The 21,005-nt window shown below is 57.7% G+C and overlaps 2 protein-coding genes across 3 annotated transcripts in view; one reads left to right on the top strand and one right to left on the bottom strand.

The window, feature by feature from the left end:
* The window catches only part of MYO1H (myosin IH), a 50,721-nt gene extending 49,267 nt beyond the window's left edge, over positions 1 to 1,454 (top strand). The window contains exon 31 of the mRNA XM_051835869.2: positions 149 to 1,454. Within this exon, the coding sequence (XP_051691829.2) occupies positions 149 to 172 (24 nt within the window). The 3' untranslated portion in view covers positions 173 to 1,454. The remainder of the gene's footprint in view (positions 1 to 148) is intronic.
* On the bottom strand, positions 791 to 20,893 carry KCTD10 (potassium channel tetramerization domain containing 10). Of its 2 annotated transcripts, none has more exons than XM_051835872.2 (7): positions 20,754 to 20,893; positions 16,657 to 16,870; positions 9,157 to 9,326; positions 6,821 to 6,910; positions 6,459 to 6,511; positions 5,138 to 5,333; positions 791 to 3,202 (listed from the first exon to the last, which is right to left on the bottom strand). In XM_051835872.2, the coding sequence occupies exons 1-7, from the start codon at positions 20,754 to 20,756 to the stop codon at positions 2,978 to 2,980; spliced, it is 951 nt and encodes a 316-aa protein (XP_051691832.1). In that variant the 5' UTR covers positions 20,757 to 20,893; the 3' UTR covers positions 791 to 2,977. The 2 variants fall into 2 exon arrangements, with proteins under 2 accessions (XP_051691832.1, XP_051691831.1); XM_051835871.2 differs by having other exon boundaries at positions 6,821 to 6,907; positions 20,754 to 20,879.
* Positions 20,894 to 21,005: the final 112 nt, after the last annotated feature.

Raw genomic sequence — 21,005 nt, forward strand, 5'->3', positions numbered from 1 at the left:
GTAAACATAACTGCCCCTTCAGGGACAGTCAGCTGAGGGGCTGTCCTTGGCAGTCGTCCACGTCACTCTGCCTGACAGGTGTCATCAGGGAGCCACTTTCTACACCTGCCTTGGCTCGTGTCTCTAATGCTAGGTGCCTCTGCCCCAGGTGTCGGTCCGGAGGAAGTCCTGATGGAGGATGGCACCTGACCCCTGTCGTCGCCGCTTCTGCTCCTCCTCGGGAATTTGATCCGGTTAGCTGTGTCTGCAAGGAAACCTTCCAGAAGCTGGAGGACAAGGCTCGTGGCTGAAGAAAGTAGCGTGTTCACTGCAGCCTACACCCAGCCTCTCCACGGCCCTGCGGCACTCTTCAAACACCTGCTTCCAGGAACCAACTTGGTCAAGGGGGAGTGGCTTTAACGTCACAGACAGGCCCTGCCCTCAGCGGGCACTTCAACACATACAGATAGGCTGCCCCGGGCCCCATTCTGAAATGTCACGTATGGGCTAAGTAAATGAGATTTTATAAAGCTCCAGAATTTGAAGTTTGCTTTAAATGGATTTTGGTTAAGTGTCTTGGGTCCCAGGTGGTGAATGGAGCGAGTCTTCCGTGCTAAGAGGAGTCCCCCCTCCACCCCCCCAACCTCGAGCCTTCCCTGTAGTGTTCAGGCTTGAACAGGGCAGCCCCAGCACTCCTCTCCGCCTCCCACCCGAGCTGTTCCAGGCAGGGAGCAGGATGCAGGACCCCACCTCACCCTCTGCACTCTCACCCCCACTGGGCATTGCTGAAAAGAGCCAGAGGACACACTGGAACAGAAGCATGATGCTTTTATTTTACATACGTCCACGATGCTTGTACACAGACAGTGACTAGTGCAGGGACAGAGGGAAATGACACGAAGATGCGCTACGGCGGCGACTTTGGTGGAGCCCGAAAGCCAGGAACCCAGCCCCTGGTCACCACAACCGGAAGACTTATTCCAAGCAAACGGAACTTGTGTAGATCAGACCAAAAGCTGTTTCCTTTTTTAAACTGGAAGCTATCACAATGCAATAAAAGCTTACTCTTTACCAAATCTCAGACCAGTGTTTTACTTGGACGGCTCTTAAATAGGAACAGTAACTTCTGCTCCTAGTGCTGGCGTGAGAAGAATCGAATCCTTTTGCGGTACACTGGATTGCAGAACTTGGACCAGCCACCACTGGCTGCTGTCGGCTCCAGGCCAGATGCAGCTTCGCAGTATCGTTCACCATGGAATGTTTTACAAACCTGTTCACGTCCCAGGGAGGCCAGAGACAAACCCGGAGACGTGAAGGTGGAGCGAGCTGCCCGAAATGTTAAGCCACAAGGAATAAAAGCCAAACAGATCAGATTGTCCACAGACACTGAAAAACTAGAATGCACACAATGGCTTTTCTTTTCCTACACAAAACAGAACTGACATCCACTTTGACTTTCTACAAAAATTCAACCCAAACGGCAGGGCTGGTGTTCAGAACTTAAACAGTAGAAAATATTTACGAAACGTTGTTTTGTAAGCCCCCTTTCCTTAGCACTTAATAAAACCCAAACGGCCTTGTAGAAAAGTTTCCCCTGTAACAGGTTAAAAAGCAAATACCCCGTAAGTGATTTGTAGGTTCAGTCATGATTGCAGGCTTTGCTGCTGGGTACAAAATAGAGGCGTCCAATTGTCGCAGGGAGGGCAGCGCCAACAAAGTCCCCACTGTAAGAACCAACAGTTTGGGCCTCACAGGGTGTCAAAGGCTGCCCACGTTAATACCTTTGGTATAAACAGTCACAATTCCCTTGAGAAGCAGACAGAACCATCCACGACCTGGCACACACACACTCTCCCATGGCCCTCTAACTGCTCTACCTCATCTAGTCTCAACCACCCATACCAGTCATGACTCGCTTCTGCTGCTCCGCACGCGCAGAGGAAGCTGGGAGGTAGGTCACTGAGAACATCCGTCCGACACGGCACCGGGCCGACAGCCGAGCTCCAGCGCAGGCTGCCGGTGCCCACGAGCACACATCCCACCCACAGTCACACACATCCCCTAAACAGAACAAACATGAACGCAAACCAGACCCAAAGGTATCTGCACACCCCCTCTCAACCTGCTCCCTGGAGGCCACTCCATTCTGCACAAAACTCCAACACGAGAAGGGGCTCCCCGGGGGCAGGTGGTGTGAGTGGGGGTCCCCTTGGGGCAGTAAGCCCAGCGCAACAGGGAAGGAGCGGCCTCGGGGGAGCAGCAGTTTGGAGCTCCGCCTGGAATGGGTGGATTAACAGGAACGTGGCTGGAGGGAACACGGAGCTGGGAAGGGAGCTTGGCCCTCACCGTCAGGGAGAGCTCAGCTCCGGGCCAGATGGGGCGGGACGCGGCCCAGCCATCACCAGACCAGAGCCCACTCACGGCAGTGAAAGGTTGGCTCCTTACACCAGGCTTTGCCCTCAGGAACAGCAGTGTGGACGCACGAAGCTCCTGGGGTCCTATTCCCACTGCTGCCCGCTGCAGGCACACCACACTGCAGGGCAGGCATGCAGAGCAACTATGGAGCCTTGTGCTCGGTCACCACGCACAGGAGCCAGGCTGCGGGGTCACAGGTCAGGAAGCAGGCGGCTCCCAGACACCTCTGCCTGGCACGGCCGGCTGCAGAACCTCTCAGAGCCGTCAGACCGCAAGAACTCGGAGGCCGAACACCCACAAATAAATACTGCAGACAACAGCTCTCACGGCAGGCAGGCACGCACTCACACTCCTCCGAGAACTCAGAGGGCCTGGCCCAGAGACCTGCTTCCTCCGGAAAGCAGAGGCATTAGAAACAATAAAGGTGCAGATGCCTGGGTAAGACAGAATCACGTCACCTGGTCGAGAAATAGCAAAATATCATCCAGTTTGTTACAAAAGTATCCGCAGACTCCAGGGGCAGGGTCTGAGCGAGGCGGGGAGGGCGGCGGAGGGCGGAGGGCGGCGTGGTCCGCTTGCCTGCTCACTGGTGGAGGTGGGCCCGGTCGTCGGGGCGCTTGATGTGGATCCGTCGCACGCGCTCAATCCGCTCCCGCTCTCGCTCCTCATCCTCGTCCAAGTGGTGGGAGCGCCCGGCGGCCCCGCCCGTGGCCTCCAGGAGTGCATTGTCAGGTCCCCGGCCATCCTGGGCCTCATACAGCAAAATATTCAGGGTCTCCTCGTAAATTCTGGCTTCAGGGAACTCCACCTGTGTCCCCACAGAACACACGGCAGGTCAGGCAGTGTAGGGCATACACACACACACACACACGCAAAATGGCAGGTGGACGGTGGCGGGGGGGGGGCTAGAATCTGAACGGCAAACTAGCGGCGAGTTTACTCTCCCATCTGCCCCGCACCATCAAGGGCCCATGCGGGCTCTGACACACCATAAGAATAGGTTCTCTCTGGAAGCTGTCTGCTAAGACACACCCACAGCCGGGCCCACATCACATGGTCCCAGAACCCCTCTGCTCCCTCTAAAAATCAAACTCTTCGTATTTTACAGCTTCATCAATAGGATGATTATCGTTTTAGAACCATGAGCAGAGGTAACCCTGGTATATATAAGAAAACCAAACCCGGACCCAGTGGAGGTCTAGTTACAGGAAGAATTCACAGCCCTAATAAACACAGTTCACAGGAAAAAAGAGGCAACGATGTAGCTTGCCAACGTGCAGACAATCCCACTTCCCTGTGAACCGTGCCTTCTTTGTAAATTTTTCTTTCTTTGAAAAGCAGAGTGACAGAGGAAGACAATACTCCCCACACGCTGGTAACAGGACTGGGCTAGGCGGGGGCCAGGACTCCATCCAGATCTCCCGTGTGGGTGGCAGGGAGCCAATCTCCCAGCGCGAGCATCAGCAGCAGGCCAGGCAGAGGCAGGACCTGAACCCAGGCCCTCAGACACAGTGTGCAGGTGTCCTGAGCAGTGGCTTCACCACTGTGCCAGACGCCCAAAACCAGCCACCCTGCCACCGCCACCGCCACCCTGCCTTTCAAACTTGACAGAGAACTCTCATCTGCTGGTTCACTCCTCAAATGCCCACAATGGCTGGGGCTAGGCCAGGACCTCAGTCCAGGTCTCTCGCATGGGAGGAAGGGGCCCGCCTACTTGAGCCATCATCTGCTGCTTCCCAAGGCCGGCACTGGCAGGAAGCTAGAGTGGGACTCAAACCCAGGCACTGCAATACACGACCAAGTGTCCTAACCACAGGCCTAACATCCCCTCCGCACCCCCGCCCGCTTTGAGGAAAAGAACCCCAGTGTCGCTCCTTTCCTGACTACCTTCAGAACACCACGTGCGTTTGAAGATGTGTTCCGAATGCCTGTGAATCAAACAGGCTGCCCAGCAACCCCCGTGTGGGCAGCGGAGAGGAGCAGACACAGACGGAGCAGGAGTGGCCAGGACTTGGGGCCACTCCAGACCAGTGACGTGCACACACATCGCAGTACTAGTCTGTAGATGACTGAAATTTCCTGTAGTAAGTTTAACAAATAATAAAAGACTCTTTTCTACTAACTTCCTCGTTTGCTTTTCGCTTGAGGCCAGCTCCGAAATCCTACAGAACTGGGTGCTTCCCAGAGCTGCAGGGACAACAGTAGCCTGAGCAGGTGACCAACACACGGTGCAGGGTGTCCAGAGGCGGGACAGTCTGCCCATGGCCGACCTACTGCTTGTCACTGCTAACCAGGCCTCTCTCAGGACAGGCTGAGGAAGAAGTAATGCGAGCATATCATGACTGCAGGCAGAGAGGCCCAGCTCGTTCCTGCGACGAGCAGCAGCTGATGGAGCCAGGCTGGCAGGACGACGCAGGTCAGAAGCTTCTGCCACCCGAGGGAGAAGACGCTGGCAGCAGGCTACACACACGGACAAGACTAAGTCTGACTCCACATTCACGGCGCAGGGACTGGGTACCATGACTGTCGACTCGCTAGCATCAGAATGCAAACGCAGTCTGTGTCCCCAAGACCCCATCTGGACTTTCCCAGGGCTCAAAGATACCGTGTCTTAACAAGTGAGCCACTGTGGGGCAAGGGAAGCGTCTCACGAACCTCCCCTGCTGCGTTCGGCTCCCATGGATAGCAGCTCTACAGCGCGCATTCCCGAGCAGCACTGGGTGCCGCCTGCCGAGGCCCTCACCTTGGTCTGTTTCTTCTCGGTGGCGTAGACGATGGAGGTGCAACAGACTTCAGCGATCTTGCGGCCCTGACCGTAGAAGGACCAGCAGCAGATTTCATCCCCAATGACGTCCTTTATGAAGAGCACCCGCCCGTTAAAGCGCAGGGACAGCTTATCAAACAGTTCAATGTTTTTCAACATGTTGTCGTCAGAATTGCTGTAAGAGAGCATTTGACAGGGTGACAGCAAGCCCACGGTAACTGGGCCCTTCCACACACAAGCCCCTACAGGGTCCATGCCCTGCACAGCCCATTTCAATCTGACAATAACCCCAAGTGCAGGGCTCTGCAGCTCCACTGCTCAAAGAGGCAAAGCCGGGGTCAGAGTCAGGTAACTGAGGCCAGCTCTGGCCCCCTGAGCCTGTGCTCCTCACCAGCCGCCCCATAAAACCCGAGAGAAAACACAGAAGATGTGGTGCCTCCAGACACAGGGAGAGCGCCAGCTCTCCCCCTACCCCCGCCCCCCAAGGAGCGGAGGAGCACTAGTAGAAACGTCCCCCCCCATCAGTTCATAAACTCTCCCGCACCCTCGGGTTCCTGATTAGCACCCCATGCTCCCAGATCCCCGCAGATACTGCTCCTGGCAAGTATGACGGCGCAGCCACTTAGGGAGTCTGGCAGGCCCCCCAGACTACGCCCCGGGCTATCACGTGACCCGGCCGTGCGCTGCTCAGCGTCTACCCAGGAGAAACGCAGCAAGTGTCCACAAGGAGCCTGGCACGTCAATGTTCACAGCGGCACCACACACAACAGCCAAGGAAGGCATGGAGGCAACTCAAATGTCCATCACACGATGAATGGGTAAACAAAATATGATGGAATATTACTCTGCCGCGGAAAGCAATGTTATCAAGCTGCAGTGTGGATCAATCTGGAAAACATTAGACTACGTGAAGGAAACCAGGCCCAAAAGGCACATGGATTCCATTCACATGAAATGTCCAGGAAAAGCAAATCCGTCGAGACGGAAAGGGGACTAGCGGTTGTCCACAGCTGGAGGTAGGGGAGCGGCTGGGGGCAAATGGGGAGTGGTTGCTAATGGGTGCAGGCTGTCTTTGTGGGCGGTGAAACTGTTCTGACTTTAGAGGGGTTGAGGACTGCACAGCTCTGCATACACTACAAGCCCCTGGACTGTGCACTGAGCAAGGCGGGCTCTGCGGGCGTGCAACTCTCGCTTTCTCCAGAGGCGGCCACCTCGCTGCAGGGAAGGAGCGGCCGGCTCGGGCGGCAGGAGCGGGGGCTCTGCCCCACGGGACAGACATCTTTGCTGGCTGCCGCCTTACCTGGTGTACGAGTATTTGTTGTTACTTCTGTTGTACAGCAACTTCACAGCTGGCTGTGGGTCATTTTGAAAAAGGAAGAAGAGAGTTACTTGGCGTGCAGGTGCAGTGAGCCACTGGCTCCCCTCAAGGTCGGGGCCCTGCCAGGAGGCAGCGAGGCAGCCACAGACCAGCAGAGCTTGCTGGCTGGAGAGGAGACTGCGTGACCCCACAGCAGGGGGCCCACAGATGACCTGTCACTTCCCATTCTTAACTTCGTCTCAGGCCTGGTGGGAGCGACAGCGAGTTTTATCTTACAGCTCATTCCGAAGCACGGCTGTCACTTCCAAGAGCAAAAGAAACCCCACGGGGCGCCTCCCACGTACCTTATTTGAAGTCGCTATGAGCTTTTGCTCCTCCTTGGATGAGGTGATGACGGGAACCTTGCAGAAAGGCTCGTAAGTGTCTTTGTTCTGCTGGAACAAAACACGCTTTCAGCCAAGGAAGCCTGCCTCGCGCCGAAGGCTCCAAGGCGCGCTCCGGCGAGGGCGCGTCTCACCACCCATGAGTTACGGCAGGGGAAGGTGAGTGCTGACTTGGCCAGAGCTGCTGTCTGGCTGGGGCTGCCATATGCTAGGGTGCTCAGAAGACGCTACCGACGAGGACACATTTTCCACAGCTCAAGAAGCCACTCGAAAGTCAACCCTCAACGTGGCAAATGAAACACGGTCTAGTCAAATGCTCCTACAACACCACTGTAATGACGACAGAGGAACGAAAAGGGGACACAGCCGGGAGAGACGGAACAGGAGAAGTGAGGTCAGCACACGAAAGGCCTGGGCCAGATGGCCAAAGAGCGACCATCACGGAGGTGGAGAAAGCAGAAGGTGGCAACGGCAGAAGGAAAGAACGCCGGGACCCTTCAGGGAACGGCCCTGAGGGCTGGGGCCCGGGGCCGGGGGCCGGGGGCGAGGGAGCCTGGGCCGGTGCAGAAGCCCCCGGGCACCTCCAGCCCCAGCCTCTTCCAGAAAGCTCCTCTGTCCAGCAGCAGTTTGCACAGCAGAGGGCGGGGCTGAGCTGCCAGCAGAACACATGGGATGCACCATCCATTCCACTACACACTGGGCGCCCCAGCCCCCTCAGGCAGCAGGACAGGTCTGGTCCCACAGCAGACAAGAGGGGAAGATTTCCATTAAAAACAAGGCTCAGAGAGTAACATTTGGGGTCCCCACTGAATGAGGCCGCCCCACCACCTGACAAGGAGACCTGGCCTCTGCTTTATCTCGACACAGATGGAGACCACGGCATGATGGGAGGGAAGCCTCTCCAAAATGAGACCAACCAAATGCAGACGGAGTGAGGGGAGAAGGCAGCCGAGAAAGGGAGCAGAGAGAAGCTGCGGAGGATCAGCGGGCAGCCGAGAGGAGTCGGGCAAGGCACCTTGGGAAGTGCGACTGCACACTCCGTCCGGCACAGCGTCCCTGGCACAGGAAAGCTCTCGGAAGTCAGGCACCTGAGAGCAGGAAGCTAGGACTCAACAGACAGGCCGAAGATAAAACTGAAAAAAAATATGTGAGAAAGTAGGAGAGAGAGAGAGGAAGTGGGAGGAGAGAGAAGTGGGCGGCCAGTCGTGCAGCTGTCACCCAGACTAACACTGAAACCAGACAGGGAGCCAGAGGGCAAGCTGCCAAGGCTCTGATGTGGCTCCGCAGACCAGAGACCGAGCCTCCTGTCTGAGGATCTGGGGCTGAACCAGCCATACGCTTAGAAACCCAAACAAGACAACGAGGCAGTCGCGAGCTCTGTGACCTGAAAGCTACACGGGAAACAGAGTAACAGCCTGGGCTCTGTGGCTCGGTCCCCAGGGCTTACACGGCTCAGGACAGTGAGAACTGTAATACGCAGTGGAGAGCAGCACGGGCAGGTGCCTACAGTGTGGCGGGCTCTGGGCTGTGAGCCTAAATTCTAGTCTTCTATGGTGACTCGGCAGATAAAAAATGAAAACCAAAAAGGCGAAAAATAACAGTATAAGCAGGTTATGTGGAAAAGAGAAAGAAGCAAACAGAAAAAAAGTGCCGAAAGAATGGAGAGACAGCCTTGGGGGCGAGGGTGGGTGGGTGGCAGGGTATGCTGGTGCTTTTGGTAACAACCCTGCAGTATTGCAAAGTGATGGCCGTGCACTGCTTTAACACACGCTGGCAATGAAACAATGACAAAGCGAACGCTGCTGCAGCCTCCCGCAGATCCCCAGTGAGGTCAGCGGCTCCGGGGGGGAGGGTGTGTGGCAGCAGCAGTCCCCTGAGGAGTGAGGCACTGCAGGGACTGCCTGGTCTCGGGCTAGTCACACACACGTGGCGCCGGGGAGGCCCAGAGCGCCAGGTACACAGATCACACTCTGTAACAGCCCTCAGCCACTCTCCCCATTCTCGCCTCCGTCAGAACTCTGCTGGCCGTGCCCAGCAGCAGGGGGTCTGTGGGATTTTACCGTCATTAGGCCACCCTGACAGTCCTGCCCCAGTCCAGCTGAGGCGGGATCTCTGACAGAGACTGTGCCGGACTATCAACAATGACTCAACTTGGAGTAAGTCCCCAAGCGGGGTCTAGAAAAGTGGCCACGCCCCGGTGAGCTCTCACAACAGCTCAGCAGGGCTCTGCCGAGGGAGGGCAGGAAGGCAGCATGCTCCGCGCCTGGCCACTCTCGGGAAGTCGGGGTGACGCCTACTTGCAGGGCCGCCTGGCACTCCTCCAGCAGCCCCTGGACCAGGTAGTACTTGGCCTCTGCCAGCAGTTCTTCCATCTCCCGGCGGCTCTCAGGCAAGGGGACCGCCCCATCACGAAGGTAGTTGAGTATGGTACCAAAGTGCTTCCCACAGCGGTCAATGAGGATCCAGCCTGCAGAGAGAGGGGAGAGGAGGGGAGCGCTGAGCACAGCTGCGTGGCCGCCTGGTGCCCCGCATCTCCCAGGGAAGGTCGCGGCCCCGGCTGCCTGCCTCCGGCCCAGGGCCGCTCAGGCTCTGCCAGGCAGCGCTGCCACAGCCTCAGGGCCCTGACACAACCACAACTCCAGACAACTCACGTCTGGGGCTCTCGCGGATGCCAGGGACCCCAGGCCTAAAAGGATGATCCTGAAGTACCCCCAAAACTCCACAGGGCAGCCCAAGAGGAGCCTGGGGTGCAGTCCTGGGTAACACGGGTCCAGACAGGACTTCCCAATACTGGGCGTGGTTTCTGGGGTAGAAACACCCCTCCCCCTTTCCACAACACTTTGTTCAGCCACTCAAATCACAGGGCCATTTCCCAAGGAGCACAGCCTTACCCCCCCAGACTCCGGGGGGGTGACCCCTACACACTCCCAGCACCAGCACAGGAAGTCCTCTCCGTAACTTCCTGCAACAAACACGAACTGGCAGGGTCAGCTACTGGACGTAAAATGACGAGTGGGATGGACCTGCCTCAGACAGCTCAGTCACCATGGAAAGATGGACCCTGCTTTAGCAGACATAGGCAAACGGCTCGGGCACAATGAGCACCTCCTGGGTGGGCCTGGGAGCTGCCCTCCCGCTTCTCAGTAGGCTTCCAGGTGCGTCACGGGGCTGCACCTGCACCGAGAGCCCAAGGAGTCTCAGAATCCCTCCCTGGAAATGAGACAGTCCCTGGGCAGCACTTGAAGACAGAACTGGGGCCTGGGAAGAGAGGCAGAGAAGGAGCAGAGATCAGCGGCCCCTTGAGAGAAGGCAAAGCACTAACAAGAGGCCAGGCAGCCGCCATGTCCCCCCCTTCCCACCCAGCCTGCTGCCCCACGACATGGTAGAAGCCACCAGTAGGCAGGGCCATCGGGAGGCTCACACAGACACCCCTAACCTGTCACCATCTCTGCTCCTGATTGGCCCCACAACCCCCCCCACCCCACCCCACCCCTGAGCTCTCTGCACACCCCTGGGCCCTGGGTCAGCGGCAGAGACAACCCAAGTCCAGCAGCAAATGCCTTGTTCGTCTGCCCCCGAGCCGGACCCTCCAGGCGCCCTCTCAGTCTCGGGCACTGCTCGGGATTCTCTGTAGCAGTCACCAGTGAGTCTCTGCCTCCAGAGCCTTGCACTTTGTCCTCCCACAATGCAGCAGCTTCCTGAGGACTGCACGAAGGACCACCACCCCCTGCCCCCGGGGTGGGGGGGGCAAACACAAGCAAAGGTGGAGTTGGGATCAGATCCTGGTTTCCAGGAAGGAAGAGGCCCCCACAGGCACATGAATCCCACCGCCCTGCCAGCGGCGGCCACAGGCTCTCCCACCCGCTTCAGTTCACGTTACACACCAGCAACACCCGCACTCAGCGCCTTCCTCAAGGCAGATGCTCGGGGCCAGCGAGTGGCGTACTGAGTGCGGGAGGGCCTCAGCCCGGCCAGGGGAAGCTCGCGTCCCACTCCCAGAGGGGGCCGCTTCCTCCTGCGCCCACTCAGTGGCCAGGCAGGAACATGGCTACAGGGCTGCCTGAGCTCTGATGTTCCAAGTAGTGCCAGAAACCCCAGTTTCTCTGTGAATCTCTAGGTGTTTAAAGGATGTTAAACTAATTAGGGGCTGGCGCTATGGCGTAGTGGGTAAAGCCTGCCGAGTGGGCATCCCATATGAGCACTTGTTTGAGTCCCGGCTGTTCCACTTCCGATCCAGCTCTCTGCCATGGCCTGGGAAAGCAGTAGAAGATGGCCCAAGTCCTTGGGCCCCTGCACCTGAACAGGAGACCTGGAAAAAGCTCCTGGCTCCTGGCTTCGGATCAGCGCAGCTCTGGCTGTTGTGGCCATCTGGGGAGTGACCCAGCGGGTGAAGGACTTTGTGCTGCAAGCTCCTGGCCCTGGCCTGGCCCAGCCCTGGCTGTTGCGGGAGTAAACCACAGGACAAAAGATTTCTCTCTCGCTGCCTTTTCAAATAAATAAAAAAAATTAAAGTAACTTTTTGTAAGTAGAAATTGAGGCTTTAAGGGAAATGGCAACCAACGCAACTCAGTTGCTGAGGGAAGACGACGTCTGTGCTCTGCCTTCGACGCGTGGACAATTCAGCTGCTCAGAACGAGCCAGGCCCTGAAATCCGCTTCCCCAGGGCCGGGCCAGTTTCCAGAAGTGAGCAGGCGGACCGTGACGCGGGCGCCTGCTCAAGAATGCCGTCAGGAAATGCTTGTGGCGAAGGAATCATACTTTGGACAAATAAGGGCAAAGGAGCCCGCGCTCTCTCCATGAGGTTTCAATTAGCATTCTGACTGAGATATCGGGGTTGCTGTCGGAGCAGGACTCCGGCCCTGCGAAAGCTCAAATGTCGAGCAGCTCCTCGCTTGGGGGCCATGTTTCCTGCAGCCTCGGAGGATGGGGGCGATTCCCAAAGGCCAGAGGCTGGGACGCTTTGGACCGGGCCCCAGGGTGCCTCCCGGGATGGCAGGGCAGTGAAGACCATGGACCCACGCTGGGCGATACTGCGCTTCACTTCACTTCTGCCCAGCAGTCCTCTAAGGATGGTATCTCATCAGGGAGGCACGGGAACAGGAGAAAGCACACCAGCACACAGTACAACGCTGGGTTTACTGGCAGCGCTCAATCAGCTACGGGTTGTTTTTGTTTTTTTAAAGGCACAGTGACACAGAAAGATGGAAGGAGAGAGAAAAAAATCTTTTTTTTTTTTTTTTAATTTGACAGATAGAGTTAGACAGTGAGAGAGAGGGACGGAGAGAAAGGTCTTCCTTCCATTGGTTCACCCCCCAAACGGCCGCTACAGCTGGAGCTGCGCCAATCCGAAGCCAGGAGCCAGGTGCTTCTTCTGGATCTCCCATGCGGGTGCAGGGGCCCAAGCACTCGGGCCATCCTCCACTGCCTTCCCAGGTCACAGCAAAGAGCTGGACTGGAAGAGGAGCAACTGGGACTAGAACCCGGCACCCATATGGGGTGCCGGCGCCACAGGCGGAGGATTAACCAAGTGAACCACGGCACCGGACCCCAAAAATCTTCCATCTGCTGGTTCACTCATTCCCCAAGTGGTCACAACAGTCAGAGCTGTGCCAGGCTGAAGCCAGGAACTCCATCCTGGTCTGCTACATGGGCGGCAGGGAGACGAGCACTGTGACTTCATCAGCCGCCTTCCCTGGCACGTGGGCAGGAAGCTGGGTCAGATGTGGAGCAGCCGGGACTTGAACCGGATGCCAGTATCGTAAGCAACGTCTTAATCTGCTGCTCTACCACGCCGGACCCAGCTATAGTTCTCTGACAGTGAGTGCGTCACGTGACTTATCACCACTGCTGGAGAACACCACACCGGCAGCATGCAGAAGGGGCAAGTCCCAGCCCCAGCAGGGCCTGCGTGGTGCTCAGGGCACCGACTGCTCTGGGGGTTGGGGACTGGGCCAATAGGCTCACTCCTCCCACTCCTCTCTCCGGGGATGCCAGACCTTCCCCTTTCCTTCCCCACCTCCCCAGGAGCTTTGATTTCCCCTCGCCACACTACGGCATTTATACACTGTTCTTTTGCGCTCCCAAACCTGTCTGGTCATGAAAGTCAAGCAAGGTCCTTGCTGCAAATTCAGAGTCCAGGAACCTGCCACACCCCCGAGTCCGATTCTCTAGTGCAGGGTCTCTAACCTCAGCAGGTCTGGCATCTTAGACCAGGTGACTCTTTGCTACAGGGGCTGCCCTGTAGCCCCTGGTAGCAGCATTTCTGGTCTCTGTTCACTCAATGTCTCTATTCACTCCCATTCCAGCCAAGTTGTCACAACCAAAAACATCTGTCAACATTACCAAATGATGGGGTGGGGGTTGGGGGACTGCAAAAAACCACCCTGACTGAGCACCACTGACAATGTAAACAAGCAATGTACAAACGCTGAGGTGGCAAAAGGCACTATTTCAAACTGAGGGCTGGAGGGGGGGGGAAGTGGGGGGTGGTGGCGGGCAGCATAGCAGATAAAGCTTGTGATGCCAACATCCCATCCGGGTGCTGGTTTGAGTCCTGGCTGCTCCATTCTGATCCAGCTCCCTGCTACTGCGCCTGGGAAAGTAGTGGAAGATGGCCCAAGTCCTTGGGCCATTGCAACCACGTGGGAGACCCAGAAGAAGCTCCTGGCTCCTGGCTTTGGACAGGCGCAGCAGCTCTGGCTGTTGCAGCCATTTGAGAAGTGAACCAGCAGATGGAAGATCTCTGTCCATTCCCCCCACCCCCCCGTAACTTTCCCTTTCAAATAAATAAATAAATCTTAAAAAAAAAAAAAGAGGTGCGACGTGGCAGGCAACATGACATAGCAGGCCTAGCTGCTGCTTGGGGTGCCTGCACCCCACAGCAGAGTGCTTCTGATCCAGCTTCCTGCTGGTGTGCACCCTGGGAGGCAGCAGATGATGCATCAAGAACACGGGTCCCTGCTACCCACACGGCTCCAGACTTCAGCCTGGAGCTACCGGGGACATCTGTGAAGTGAACCAGCAGATGGAAGATCAGTCGCTCTGCCTTTCAAATACATAAAAATAAAAACAAACTTGAAAAAAAAAAAAGCCGAGACAAGTCAGACTGGGAGTACCTACAATATAGAACCACCAAGAGCTAGCATCCTGAGCTCACACTCTGAAGCAACAAGGAAAGGAGAACATGTAAACAGGAACATTTCATCAGGCTGTTGTGGCCATCTGGGGAGTGAACCAGTGGATGGACGGTATCTCTGTGCCTTTTAAATGAATAAACCTTTTAAAAATTAGGTTTAAATATGTATTTGAAAGGCAGAACAAGAGAGAGAGAGAATCTGCTGGTTCACTCCCCAAATTCCTGCAAGTCAGGGCTGGGCCAGGCTGAAGCCAGGAGCCCAGAGGTCAGTCCAGGTTTTCCGTATGAAAGGCAGGCACCCAGCTACTGGAGCCATCACCTGCCGCCTGCTGCCTCCCGCAGGGCACGTGAGGATGCCAGGTCAGAGGGGAGTAGCCAGACTCAAACCAGAGACTCCGATGGGGGACGCGGCATCCTAAGCGCCGACCTGACGGCCAGAGGTGTGCCCCTTCAAGGGACATTTAAGTGACCAATAAACAGAAGATGCCCATGGGAGGACATGGCTGGAGCCAGGGAGTCCCGGGATTGGGAGCTTCAGCTTCTCTAGCCCCACACCACACTTCACTGTCAAGTCTCCACCTGCAAAGCATCAAGGAGGAAGTGCGGCAACACAGACACCACCACGCGCTGAGTGCTTCCTAGCGAGATGAGGGGAGGGCGCCCAGGTGATGACACAGCCAGGGCCTGGGGGTCAGATGCTGGGTGTACCCGGCAGCACCAGGCGAGGGTCATCCCTTAGTCACATGTAGAATGCGGCACCACTTGCACACCGTGTCCATTTAGGGGACAGGGCATGAGGCCTCCCGGGATAGACTTCCTGTGGACTTTCAAAGCTTCTCAGCCGCCTCTCCTGAGGACCCCTGAGTCCCGGCTGCTCCACTTCCCATCCAGCTCTCTGCTGTGGCCTGCAGAGCAGCGGAGGATGGTCCAAGTGCTCGGGCTCCTCATGGAAGACCCAGAAGAAGCCCCTGGCTCCTGGCGTCAGGCTCAATGGCTCAGCTCTGGCCATTGCAGCCATTTGGGAGTGAACCAGTGGATGGAAGACCTTCCTCTCTGTCTGTAGCTTTACCTCTCAAATAAATAAAAAATTTTAAAACAAAACACTTGCCCACAAGGCTGGCACCGTGGCGAAGCAAGTGAAGCCCTCACTTACAATGCCGGCATACCATACGGGTGTTTGAGTCCCAGCTGCTCCACTTCAGATCCACCCAGCTAAGGCCCTGGGAGAGCAGCAGAAGATGGCCCAAGGGCTTGGGCCCCGCAGCCCACATGGGAGACTCGATGAAGCTCCTGGCTTCAGCCTGGCCCAGCCCCAGTGATATGGCCATCTGTGAATGAACCAGTGGATGGGAGATCTGTCTCCCTCTCTGTCTCTCCCTAACTCTACCTTTCAAATAAAATAAATCTAAAAAACAAAACAAAACAAAACTCATCCTGGCAAGGTGGAGGCCTGAGCACAGAAAGCACAGGAAACAGGGAAGGCAGGGTCAAGCCAGGGTGTGGGCAGGCCCAGAGCTTAGGAATTCTCAGGCTGACAGAAGGACAAGGCCATTTTTTAAGCCTCCGGGGACATGTCCATTAAGCCAGCCAGGTGAGGCTGCAATCCCTGCCAGGTGCTCACGGACTGCTCCAGGAGGGCAGAGGCAGTTCAGGTAGGACTACCTTAAAACAGTTTCATGGGGGCTGGCGCTGTGGTGCAGCGGGTTAAAGCTGCGGCCTGCAACATCAGCATCCCATAAGGGCACTGGTTCGTGTCCCGACTGCTCTACTTCCAATCCAGCTCTCTGCTACGGCCTGGGAAAGCAGAAGATGGCCCAGGTCCTTGGGCCCCTGTACCCACGTGGGAGACCCAGAAGAAGCTCCTGGCTTCGGATCAGCTCAGCTCTGGCCGCTGCGGTCATTTGGGGAGTGGGCCAGCGGATGGAAGACCTCTCTTTCTCTCTCCAGCTCTACCTCTCTAACTCTTTCAAATAAATAAATAAAAATCTTTTAAAAATTAATTGCCAACACAATCTTCCAAAAGGAAAAAACATTTGCACTCTCGCACACACGTCGAATGTGTACTAAGTGCCGACAGCCCCACAGGTGCATCTTCCCAGGCGAGCACGAGATGTAGGGAGTTAAGCAGGCGGTCAGGGGTCAGCTGACACCACCCGGGGAGCTGGGTCAAACCCAGGTCTGGAGTTTTTGTCTGGAGGAAGATGCAGAGAAAGCACTTGGACTTCTCCAAGGTCTGAGTTTCACTCTGCAGACACAGAACCATCAGAGAGAACAGGGAGACCTGGAAGGGAGCAACCAGGGCAGTGGATCCAGCCTCCATCTCACAGAAGAGCAATCCGAGGCCTGCAATGGGCAGGTGACCTTCTCCAAGTCACACGGCCAATCAACACCGGAGCTGAGACTGCGGGGGCCCCTGGCCAGGTGACCCCTGCTGGCCTTCGGGTGTGGGCTTGAACATCGCCTCCTCAGAGAAGCCCTCCTTGACCACACCCACAGTCTAGACCAGGTCTACGCCTTACACTCAGGGTTCCTGCTCACCTCGGAAACACAGAGCACTTGTTGAAACTTGTACCTGAAGCAGGTGAAGCCCTCAGCTGCGAGCCTGCGCAGGGCCTACCTGCACCGAGAGGCAGACAAGCGTGTAGGGGGAGTGGGCGCTTACCTTCACTGTCGGTGAGCACCTCCATGCGCCCACTGAACATGGCCTTCAGCATGGTGTCCTGCTTGGTCAGCGTCTGCATGGTGGTGTAGTAGAGGGCCCCACCCACATTCAGCTTCACATACTTGGAGCTGGGGCTTGTGCCCTTGAAGGAAGTGGTGCGGGTGGCAGCCGCTGGCACCGCTGAGCTCACCACACTTTCTCCTGACATCTCTTCCTGCCAGTGGAGAAGACACAGGTCATGATGTGGGCTGGGCTTACTCCTCACAGCCGGAGGGCTGAATCTGGGCTCACAGCGCGTTCTGCTTCATACAGACAGACATACACACACACACACACACCACCCTTAGCGCTTGCTCCCAACGCTGAGCACTCTGGAGAGCTAATAGCAAAGTCTGGGTTTCTGGCTTCTAAAGTCAGAGGCCAACTGGACAGGGGGCAACATCGGTGGAAGCTGGGAACTGGCTCCCCCTGGAGAGTGGCAGGCGCCCCACCCACCAGCTCTTGTATCAAGGGCCTCCTCCCCATCCACACCCAGGGAAATTCTCCCACAGCAGGCCCACGCACCGCCCAGGCCTCTGTGCTTTCTGACCGCCACGCACCACTCAACAGCTAGAGACACCACCTTTCAGCTGAATTACCGAATACACTTGTAGGAAACTGGGATTCCAACTCGCACTCCCCACACTTCCCGTGCTCAGGGGGACTCTCTCAGGCTCCTGCAGACACGTTCTTGCCAGATGAGAGCCTCCCGCCCTGCTGCCATCCACAAGTCTCCCTGGTAGCAAGGCCGTAAGAAACGGAACACGCACAGCAGCCCAGACAACACTGCCCGCACCAGTAAGGGCGTGCGGAGGGGACAGTAAGGAAATCTGCCCGGAAATGAAAATGCTTCGATGTTTTAGTGCCCTGCTCTGCAGACGGACGTCAGCTGGCATTCAGGAAGGTGCGCGCCTGAGGCAGACCGAGCTTTCCAGGTACACGTTGCCTTCCGTCCCATTACCAAGCTATTTGGCATACGGCGCCGGTCTGATGGGACTGGGTCAGCGCCCACAGCTGCAAAGCCCCGCCCCAGGGGAGACCCAGAAAGCCCCTCTGAGGCCCTCCACCACAGCTGCACAGCCCCCGCCCCAGGGGAGACCCAGAAAGCCCCTCTGAGGCTCTCCACCACATCCGGCTTTTAAAATGCAAACAACGCTGGAGGATGACTGAGGACCGGACACCACCACGCAGGGAGGCGGTCACCTCCCAAAGCCAGGAGGGGAGTCGGCGCTGAGCGAGGCGAGGATGCGGCTAAGTCCCCCTTGTGCTTTACCAAGCCGCGTGGAGTGGAGCCAGGACACCCACGTCGAGAAAGGAGAGCCCATCTCCCTGCTTTGAGACGTGCAAAGAGTTCTGAAAAGACTGCAGGCAGCGTGTGGCTAAGGGCTTGGGTTTCAGAGTCAGGCCTGGGTCTTGTCTGAGCCCCTGGTTCTGGCACTTAAGGAGCTTAAGCGACCATCTGAAGCAGCCCCCTCTCGAGTCATGCCACCCTCACAGGCCCGCTGGCAGGGGTGGCACAGGCAGAACTCGGCTCGGACCCTCGTGCTGAACGAGCGCTCCAGCAGGAAACACTCAGCTCTCCCCTGTGCAGTTTCCAGCTCGAATGGCAGGCCGGGTGACTGAGCGATAACAGATCCCGTCCTGATCCAGCTGGAGACTCCAGGCTCGGTATCACCTAACCTGCGCCTCTCCGGAGCCTGCTCACTCCAGGGGTCAGCCGAGGCAGCGTAAGGAGAGGAGCCCCAGCTGGGACCAGGTCCCTGCCAACTGGGGACACAAAGCAGCGGACAGTGAGCCTCTCGGAGTAACCCTCTCCGGGGAGCCGCCCCAGACGCCCGCCTGGGACCTGGGATCTGCTGTTCCACTTGTTCCAAAGGTTGAAATTATCAGTGACTGTGGAGAGGTGCTGCAGGGGAAAGCAAAACTGGTTCCGGGGAAGGGGGAGAGAGGGGGAGCGAGAACGAACACACAGCTGAGGATCTGGCTAGACTCCATCCACTCAGAAAGACGGATGCATTGCAGCCAGACGGCAGTGAGGGCCCCTGTCCTTCCCGGCTCCTCCCGTGGGGCTGCTGAGTCTAACAGTGGACATCGGGGTCATCTGCTGCCCCGGTCTCACCCTTGAAAATGCCCGTCTAATTGGTCTGGGGTGTGGCCAGATGCCTACAGCTTCCCCAGGTGTCTAATGCACAGCCAAGATTACAACCCACTGTTCCGGAGAGCCCTGTTCCTCTTCATTCAGCTACAACTAACACCTGGGTCGTGGGGAAGCCTCCCAGCCTCCTGTTCTGCTGGCCCAGTGAATTCCTGAAAAACCAAAGCCCCCAATTCAGAGCTTCGGGGCCGCAGGCAGGAACAACCGTAGGCACACCTGAAAAATTAGAGCTCAGCAGAAGGGGGGAACCTTGACTCGAGAGGAGACTCAGGCAGGTGCGGCCTGAAAAAAGGCACCAAATCCCCACAGATCCGAGTGTGAGTGTGAGTGTGAGTGTGAGTGTGAGAGGGAGGCAGGTGGGGACTACAACTTCAGTTCCACCACTTCCTGCACGAAGCTCTAAGCAGGGGAAGCCCCAGGCTCGAAACTTGCAAAATGGAATTGTTACAGCTGCAGTCATCCAAGTTGTCCTCAGGGAAGGAGCGCTGCATGAGCCCTCAGGGGGACTTCCCTTCTGCCCCCCAAGCTTTGAGACCGGTGGTCTCCAGTCCTGGCTGTGCCCGCCAGCCCCAGTGCTCTGCAGGGGGCTCAGTCCCCACACTGCAAAGGCTCCTCGGGTGGTTCTGACGCTGCTACCGGGGCTCGGCGCCACTGAGCTAAGGTGGCCAGCGACCTGCATCTCAGAGTCCCCAGGGGAGCTGTGGCAGACCTCTGTGGGTTTTCTCACGGGGTGGGGGCTCGAGGACACCGCACTGAGCCTGGGTCCAACACTTCCCCCAAACTAAAGGCACTGCCACAACTCCGAAAAGCCCGGCGCTCCATCCCAACCGTGCGGAATCCAATCAGCCACACAACCGGCCCCGCCTGGCATCCCAAAGTGGGTACTTGGAGGAGCTCCCGGAGCAGCTTCCTCTTCTGGCGTGTGGCACACAGCTGCTCAGCATCAAGCCCGCTTGTCGGAGGCGGAAGGAAAGCATCAGGGCTCTCTGACCCCGACCGCCCTCATCAGGGACCAACGAACCTCCTGCGGGGCGCCCGCGCACTTGAAGCAAACCCACAGGTGACCACACTCGGAGGCCCGCTGGCAGACCACCCCGCAGGCAGTCCTCCTTCTGCACAAAGTGGAGATCAAAGTCAGGCACACCTGGCCTCGTTTTGCTCCGACAGCGTCCAACAAGGAAACAAGCCAGAGGGGCTGGGCTGCTCTGTGCGCAACCCCAGCGAGCAGACACTACCCCGCAGCTGAGAGGCAGCAGGTGCGACGCCCCGCGCTCCCGAGGCGTGGCCACCTGCGGCCTCAGCGGAAGTGACTGCCCCGGCACCCTGACCTCAGGCCCCTGGCATCCCTCCCCTGAACGCACACCCCAGCCTGCCGGCTCCCACTTTTGTCCGTCCTCCACGCCACTCGCCCTGCGCTCGGCCACACCTGGGACGCCCTCACGCCCACGAGATCCAGGCATCCCAGACGCTGCGCCCCAACTTGGCTCTCTTCACCCTCTCAAAACCTACCCGTTCGGCCTCACAACACCCCTCCCCCCGCCCCTATCCGCAGTTCTCCGCCCCAAATGTCTACGTTCATTGACATCTCTTTGTTCGCAGCGTCACCGGTTCCCGTCTCCAACCAAGCACTGCAGACCCAGAGACCCCTCCCCACTCACACACTCACTCCTCAAACCCAAGTGTTTTTCTCCCGGTTCCTAAAAAGCCGCGGACACCCCAAGCGCCACCCAAAGCCCTTCCCCCACCCCGGCCTCGCCCCCCTCCAGCCCCCCGGCTGCCTCTCCGATATCGCGACGCCCCCCATCCCACCCCCTCCCCTCGGTCCCTGCGCCCTCTACTCTGCCGCTTCCCGGCTCCCGCGGCCGCCCGGAGCCCCCCCGGCCGTGGGCACCGCCCTCCTCACCATGAAAAGCCGGAGGACGCCGGAGTCTCCACACCCGGACTGAGAGAGGCAGGAAACACCCAGCTCACGCGAGCCAGGGGCGGAGGCGGGGCCTGGGCGGGGACTTCCGCTCCCTGCACGCCACTTCCGCCAGGCCGAGAGCACCGTCTTAAAGCATCCGTCCGAGCCTTAGATGTCAGCCGCTTTCCTTCCAACTTCCACGGCAGGAATGGGTTCCGCTTCGTCTCGGCCGGGTCGGACTTGTATCCCGGC

The sequence above is a fragment of the Oryctolagus cuniculus genome, chromosome 21, assembly GCF_964237555.1.
Source record: "Oryctolagus cuniculus chromosome 21, mOryCun1.1, whole genome shotgun sequence".
NCBI classification, from domain to species: domain Eukaryota; kingdom Metazoa; phylum Chordata; class Mammalia; order Lagomorpha; family Leporidae; genus Oryctolagus; species Oryctolagus cuniculus.

Coding starts and splice junctions, on each gene's coding strand:
- KCTD10 (XM_051835872.2), bottom strand. Junction 6,911..9,156: donor AGTGCCAGGCGGCCCTGCAA/GTAGGCGTCACC, acceptor GTTTTGTTCCAG/CAGAACAAAGACACTTACGA. Junction 5,334..6,458: donor AACAAATACTCGTACACCAG/GTAAGGCGGCAG, acceptor GCTCTCTTACAG/CAATTCTGACGACAACATGT.